We start from the raw sequence: 8,171 nt of genomic DNA on the forward strand, positions 1-8,171 counted from the left end.
AATTGAACGTCAATACCAATGAGATACATCGGGATGTAACAAATCAATTCCCTTTTAAAGTAGAAATTCATGGGTGAGCATGAGATTAAACGTGAAGTGATCAACGGTTCAAATTCATTCTTACGCTTTTCATCATAACTTTCATTCTCACACGATACTTCACCGTATCAATAAATATGTAGAGAGAGAGAGAGAGATAACGAATGCACTTAACGGAATAACTTAATTTGGTTGTTTCTAGTTTCATGGCATCGAGCCAAATCTCATTGGCAGTATAAACATAAAGAAGTAGGAACATCATGGTTGATCCATCCAAGGGTGCTTCAAGTTTATTACATAAACCAATTGTTCTATTCAAATTTATGAACATATTATTGAATTATATATCTAAATACACCCAAATTAGCTTATACTATATAACTCCCAACATCTATGAACCAATCATCTTCGAGATCGATAAAAGTTACGATCAAAAGTTGCCAGTGCACGAGGTTATCGATCACAACATGTTATACATCAGAAAGTTAGATCCTTAACCCCTAGTAACTTCAGCTTCAAGTCTTCTTTGCCTGTTAATCCTGGCAATAAAATCGTCAGCCAACTTGTTCAACTCTTCTGCACCCAAATTTACCTCTAAATCCTCATGTTCTACTTCCTCTACATTCTCTTCGCCTTCCGTTTCCAATCTTTTCTCGTCATCATTGATACTGAAACTTTTCGCTTTTGCCGTCCCTTTCTTTGGCAAAACTTGAGGGTTTTGGGTCTTGCATTTGTACTTGTCATAACAAACATCACTGTAGCTAGCATGTGAATTGGCCGGGGTAGACTTGGAGGCGAAAAACTTGGATTCTCCCACGAGAAAGACGACAATGAGGTTGCCCACAACGAACAAAACCTTGCTAGTGAAGAAGAAGGAACATATCTTTGGGAGGAAGAGAAAGAAAACGACGTTGAAAGTGGCGCAAAACGGAGGATACCATAAGGGACTAGAACACAACAAGGTACAAGCTAATGTTGAGATGGTGTATAGTAGAATGGTACCCATGAACTGTTGCCTCTTGTGCTTCTTGATGGCATGAATCTTGTAGGCCTGTATTCTGAGTGGATCCATGTATAAGTTGATGAACTTTTCGGTTTACAAATCGATCGAAAAATGGTTGGTTTTGTGAGAAGAGTTTTGAGTTTGAGATGGATTTGTGTTTGATATGGTTGAAGATAGGGCAATGAGAGTTGGTGCTGCCATTTATAGTGAAGAAAAAGGAGCTTATCTTGGAGTTTTTCTGTCACATGGAGCTTTCAATTCCTGTGGTTTCTTTTAAATTTAAACTCTCTTGTTGCTTTTATAAAAGTTGTGTGATGGAGAAATTGATTATTTTGTTTCTAATTATTGCGATGCTTTTTCTTTTGTTTAGGAGTTGTTTGGCAATTGTTGAATGATTTGGTGCAGAATGATTAAGAGGTTGTTATGATATAATGAAAAATAAAATATAATTGTTTAATTAGTAATTGTGTATAATGAATTCAGGGCTCTTAATTGTCAAGGAAGATCCATGATACAAAATCATTCATAGAGTTTTAGAATCATTAAGAGGCATACCTTTTTTTTGCCAAACAAAATTAACTTTAATAACGATTCAGATGTTGCCTTTTAAGTTGAATGGGTTTGATATTTTTCTTACGAAAGTCGATTCATTTGAGGAAATTCTAAATGAATAAATATTTGTAGGCCTAAAATTCATCATCACTAAGACATATCATTATTTTATTTAATTTATATCTATATTTAATTGATATATTTAATAGATAATGTTGAGATAACAGGTTTTATCTCGTTTCAAATTAGCTAGGGTTGATAAATAGTTTAGAGACTTAATGTGATTAATTAATTGGATTTAAGCAAATTAATTATATTTAAAAGAATACATGTTAAAAGACATGATAAAAATATATTTAAGAGGAAATTGCATTAAAAAGTTTCGTACTTTAACTTGATTTCTATTTTAGGGAACGTACTTTCAAAACTTTTATTTTGATACTTAAGATGTAAAATTTTAAACATTTATAAGTACTCGGTTGAAGCATTAACCGATTATCATGCTGATGTGACGAGTGATGAGATGAAATTAGGTTGAATGACAAATAATACTGAGTTGGGTACCACATCACTCGTCATATTAACATGGTAACCAGTTAATGCTTCAACGGTACCAAATAAAAGTTTTAAAAATACGTTACCAAAAATAAAATACGTTACATTTTCATACAGTTTGTCCTATGGTTAAAAACACATACTTCCATTCAATTTACATTTTAAATTATATATTTAAGTATCTATACTTTAAAATTATTTATATAAAAGTTTTTTGTAAGAAAAATATATATTTTAAGATATTTATACTTTGAAAAAAGTCATGATAAAATGTGGACCCTTAAATATACATATACATTTGAAAATAATATTTTACAAATTAAGATTTAAAATCATTTTATTTTATTTTTTTACAAATTAAGATAAAATTATTTCATTTAATATATTATAAAATATAGGGGATGAAATTGCTTCAGTGAGAAGTAGGGTGGGTGGCAAACATACATACTCTAAAGTTAAATCTTTATCTCTTGATGAGTAAATCTAACATAATTTTGAGGGTAATATTGTAAATAGCCATTGTCCCCAAAAATCTTTAACAAGATATATGTAATCTTTATTATAAGGTTAAATTAATTGACGTGTTAAAGGAAGGCCTTCCGATGGACTTTTAAAAGAATGTGGTTTAAAGTAATTAAGAGGGGATTACAAAAGCCCGATCTTACTGTGCATCTAAAAGAGTAAATTACATTCCTGGTCCCTATGGTATGCGCTTTGTTTGATTATGGTCCCTTAAAGACATTTATTACACTTTTGGTACTTGTGGTATGGAAAAACGCACATTCTAAATCCTTCACACTAACAGATTTTGTTAACCCTCTTTTTGTCCTTTTCCTTGATAAAAATTGTAAAAGTAAATATAAAAGAATGAAATGACTTTAGGATACCAACCCTAACGTGAACGCACTGTCGAGTTTATGATTCCCACTCCGTTGACTTTTTTTTAGTAACCCAGTATTGTCGACTGTGGAGAAGAAGCTGTGAAGTGTAAAGGGGTTTTCATTATTGTGAATACTCACCAATAAGATCCTTTAACTCTTTCCTGCCGATAATGCAACACCCTCTGTCATACTCCCCCATCGTCGGACTCGCTCACTTCCCCCACCCTCGTACACAAATACACACAGAGGTTACATCCACATGGTTTTGTGAGTTAGTGTTGGATAAGTGAAGCTTCATTGGAGTTCTGATCACCAGCCAACCACTACCTTTCCCCCTGCCATTTTTTTTGTTTTCAAGGACAAGGTTGATAACGTGAGTGTATTTGTGTTGTGTGTGTGTGTGGGGGGGGGGGGAGTTTTTACAAGTGGGACAAATTAAATAGAGAAAATTACATTTTTGGTTCATGGAGAGGGGTCTGACACTAGCATGTGCCTTGGTGGCGGAGAGGGTGAGTTTTAATTGCATGGGCACCGAGAACAAGGGGTGGGTTTTATTATGTATGAGAGTAGTTGATGGATATATATACACCAAACGACAGTGGATATGGAAGGTCACCAAACATGAAAACACCATCCCACAACTTCTCAACCTTCGTGCAGATAGTCTGGGTGGCGTTTCTACGTCATCTCTGTTTATATGTGTGTGACAGAGAGTGTTTGTGAATATAATATTATAATAATATAACAAAATAAAACAAGAAAAAGCTAAAAAAATTATCTGTTAATTGGGTTAACAAATTTCGTTAAAAAAAGAGACTCAAAAGCGTGCATTTTTGCATACCACATGGACAAACACTATAATAAATGCACTTTAGGGACTGTAATAAAAAAATCAACAAACCATAGGGACAAAAGATGTAATTTAGTCTAAAATAAAATAACAAGATTTGGTAAATCCCACGTATATGTACCTTGTACTTTTCACCAAAATATTAAAAAAAAAAAATGGGTTAAAGTTGTCGGTTCACTTATATATTACTTGCATAATTAATTCGATAGCTCAAAGTAACAATATGGGACGTTTCAATTTTTTGGAGCCCTATCACATACAAAATTTTTGATTACATTATATAAATGAGATGACATAGAATATACATGTTAAGAATAAAAATGGGCTAAACCTAAAACGATTAACAATATGAGTTACATGACGTTTTAGGTGAAACTTAGAAGGTTGAAAACCTTCTTGAATTTAGCTCTAAAATTTGGTAATTTTGTCTCCTAAGTGTGAATCAGAAGAATGTGGACTCAAAGCTTCTATAAGTCCTCAGAATTCGTTCCTTTTGAACATGGTTCTTCAAAGCTTGGTGCTTCTGAGTTGGTTGTAACTGACATTCAATCTTAGTTGTAAGTGATGTAAATTTTGTGCAATCACATGTTAACGATCTAACCGTTTGTAATCGTAGATCTCTCTCATAAATACATAAACGTGTATGTTTTTGGATTATTCTAATACTAGTTTCGTGTAAGCTAAGGCATTCATAAGGTTGACATATAGTATTTAGAAAATGAAAATCATACACAATCCAGAAAATTATCCAAGTGATTACAACCCCAAAACCCAGATTCCCAACAATTGGTGCGACCAGAAAATGACAAATACCCTTGTTTACATACATACATATATACACTACAACAAAATGAGTCGGTTGCGGTGTCCAACTGTCTTAATAGAGTAGTTAATGAGAATTTTAAGGTTATATGACCAACAACTATGGGCCTTACACAAAGACATTATTTAAGTTGGATAATTTAACAAGTTTTATCCTCATACAGATGTGACTTGTTAAGCCACTTAATTAACGTCGTCTTAACAATTTATTATCTCTAAGTTCTTAATCACTTCACCCGGTGTACTTCTTGGTAAATAAGATCTATGTACGTAATAATTCTTTAATATAAATTATTAAATATTTTAAGAAATAATTGTACATAAATGTGCTTATAGAAAATGATAATTAGATTTACACGAGATACGTACATACATCTAAGGTACGTACGTATTCCAGTCACATGCATACATACATACGAACGCATATAATATAAAAATAATAAAAATAAAATTAAAGCAAATTTATAGACTTAAAGGGATTATCTTTTATTATTATTATTTTTAAGAGAAATATTTAAAATAAATAAAGAAAGTAAAAGATGGGTATATTGGACTATTTGCATTTGGGGAATAAAGTTGAGGGTATTTGATTCCATAGCCGTACCCATCCCGTGCATCTTAACTCTAGTTTCCACCTTCCTTCCTATGTAGATAGTCAAACAGAGTTGGGTTCACGTGAGACCTAAAGTTTTTCGTGAGACCCATAAGACCAATTTATGTTCATTGATTAATTTTATAAGCTAATGATCTAATTATCTAAAGTTGCACGTTAGCAATTTTATGATTATTGAGAAGTCTCGTGGCGTTTATTAATGTTCAGATTGTCATATTGTAGATCTAATCCAGGAGTTGAGAATTGGTCTTACGGTTCTCACGAGAAATCCTTGGTCTCACATGATCCCAAGTATACTCAAACAATCAATAACAATATTATAATAGAATCCGGTTTATAGGACATCATAAAGGTCTTTGGGGGGGGGGGGGCTTTACCAAACTCTTACCCGGATAAGATTTTAATCCATCAAAACGATATCGTATACAACAATTTACCCGGTAAGCGCTAACGTGGTAAGAGCTGTTACCCTCACTTACCAGGTAAGACTCTCAGTCCTTGCATTCGTTCTTACCAAGTAAGATTCTTTATCTTTGCTATATTCATTCGGTAAAGTAATATGGCTTGGTCCTCTTTATTTTCATCCACTTATACGGATAATGTGACTTGGTAAACGCTTATACGGATAATCTTTTGGTAAACGACCTCTAAGTGTCTTAATAGACTGCTCTATAATACTTATATTTATAGGATCAAACAATTATACGTTGTAACACATGTGAATTTATCAAATATAACTTTATAATACAATAGGATAGAAATATGATGAGGTACATATGTTTATGTAAGTAGCATTAGCGTATGTGGAGAATGTAAAGTGAGTACTGTAAAAACTAATTGAAGTACTTAAAAAAAAAAATAGTGGGGCAATTTTGAATGATTTTATATTTCATTTAGTACCCGATATTTATCTCTCAATCTACTCTATGAAGATAAGATAAAAAGAAAGAAAAGTGAAAAGGTAAGAGAAGAATCAGGAAGGTGAAAAAAGCGAAGAGAAATCAGAGGCGTTCTAAGATTTTCGTATAGTAGAGCACGACTTTCATCACAAGGACGAATCAACAAGCAAACATGGTCCGATCGAGCTGAAACTTTACGTGACTTGTTCATATCCTTGAGGAAAACAACATACTCAAAAATCAGAGGACTTGGTGAAGGCCTCATTGTATAATTGAAGGTCGAGGACCTGGGTGTAAGAGGTCGAAAAGGGGTCTGACCATCATCCACCCAATGAACTGAGTTCAAGTAGATTTTAAATGGGTATACCTCGAACGAATATAGAAAAAGAATTATTTACACGACGTTGTAATATGTGGTTGTTAATAAAACGTGAAAAGTGTATGATAGATGATTATAAAGAATCTTATGAATTGATATTTACTTAAGCATTCTCGATTTGTTGCAATGAACATGTGACTGATATGTGGGGTAACATTCTAAAGGCCGAAGCAACATGTTGACACAATAAATTTGAATTCAACTTAAATCCATGGTAGATTTTATTGATGACCCACAACTTGAATTTATAAGGAGCTCACAAATCTCATTTTTTATCCACGTGGGACGAGTTGTTACAAAGTCTCCCACTTATTGTAGATTGATCGTTTAGTATATAAAACTTTGTAAATGTATGTGTTAGTCGAACAACGTAAACAAGATTTATGTCAATCAGTTAATGCATGATTGTGTGATTGATAATTGTAAAAACAACATCGTTATAATCCTATATTGAAATATAAACTTGTACGTTTAATTGATGGTTGAAGTAAAAACGTGGTTCCAGCGATTATTAAATAAATTAATATTAACTAATTAAAATATAATCTAATTAATTGTTACCAAAATAAAATTATTTTGAAATTTAATAAAAGTTAAATAATTATTTTCTAAGTTCGAAGAACGAGACCCACATGAGATTTCAGCCACCAACCCAGTTCCACAACCATTGTGGGCTTGTGGCCTGTGGGTACTTTTTGAGGCCTTTGAGCCTGATATTATGTCTATTTTTTTTAATATTATGGTATAAATTATTTATTGGTTTATGAATTTTTTATATAATTAAATATTAAATATTATATTTAAACTATTTTGTTTGAATATTTACGAGTTTTATTACAGTTAAAAACTCTTGAACATCTCATATGTTACCTAAAAAATAATGTCAATCAAAATTTGAACATTATGACAAGTTTTTCATATACGTAATTTGAGATTAGTACAAAATCAGTATCACATGTATCAATTGAAAAAAGTTGATACTAATTAAGTTGGTATCAGATACAATTTGTTGGTATATAGTTAAGATTTATAATTAGTTGGTATATGATATTGAAGAAAAAACTTGGTGCTGGACCAACTCCACCCCTAGTTTTCATTTTTTTTTCCTTTCACATATAAACCACGTGGTTTGCTATTCATACCTCCTCACTCACATACCACTTTTTTCTTAACCCCTACCTTACTCACATACCCCCTGTAAAAGAGGGTATAAATAAAATTAGGGGTGTTAAAAAAAACCGTTGGACCGTTCAAACCGGTCGAACCAAGTCAAATCGGACCATTTTTGACGGTTTGAGCGGTCTGGCGGTCTGATCTGGTTTGAAAAATAGCAAAATCGAGCGGTCCGGTATGCGGTTTAGAACCTTTTTTCTGGGCGGTTTGGACCAAACCGACCACCAAATACATACATATATCTATACTATATTATAAAGCATTTGGCTAAAACTCTTAAAAACTCTTAAAACTCTTAAACTCTTAAAAACTCTTAAATCCGTTCATCCCTATCCGATTTCATCTCATATCTGAATTCGTGTAACTAACTGCAGATAAACACAATCAAATACAGGATAAACATCT

At 32.5% G+C, this 8,171-nt stretch overlaps 1 protein-coding gene across 1 annotated transcript; it reads right to left on the reverse strand.

Annotated features, from left to right (window-relative positions):
• Nucleotides 1-252: 252 nt before the first annotated feature.
• On the reverse strand, nt 253-1,211 carry LOC112510029. The gene has a single exon (XM_025115289.1). The coding sequence runs from the start codon at nt 1,109-1,111 to the stop codon at nt 533-535; it is 579 nt and encodes a 192-aa protein (XP_024971057.1). The 5' UTR covers nt 1,112-1,211; the 3' UTR covers nt 253-532.
• Between the last annotated feature and the right edge of the window lie 6,960 nt (nt 1,212-8,171).

The sequence above is a fragment of the Cynara cardunculus genome, assembly GCF_001531365.2.
Source record: "Cynara cardunculus var. scolymus isolate 2C chromosome LG 3, CcrdV1, whole genome shotgun sequence".
Taxonomy (NCBI): Eukaryota; Viridiplantae; Streptophyta; class Magnoliopsida; order Asterales; family Asteraceae; genus Cynara; species Cynara cardunculus.

What these genes read in the sequence shown, in the direction of transcription:
- LOC112510029 (XM_025115289.1), bottom strand. Translation starts at nt 1,111, where the DNA reads ATGGATCCACTCAGAATACAGGCCTACAAGATTCATGCCATCAAGAAG.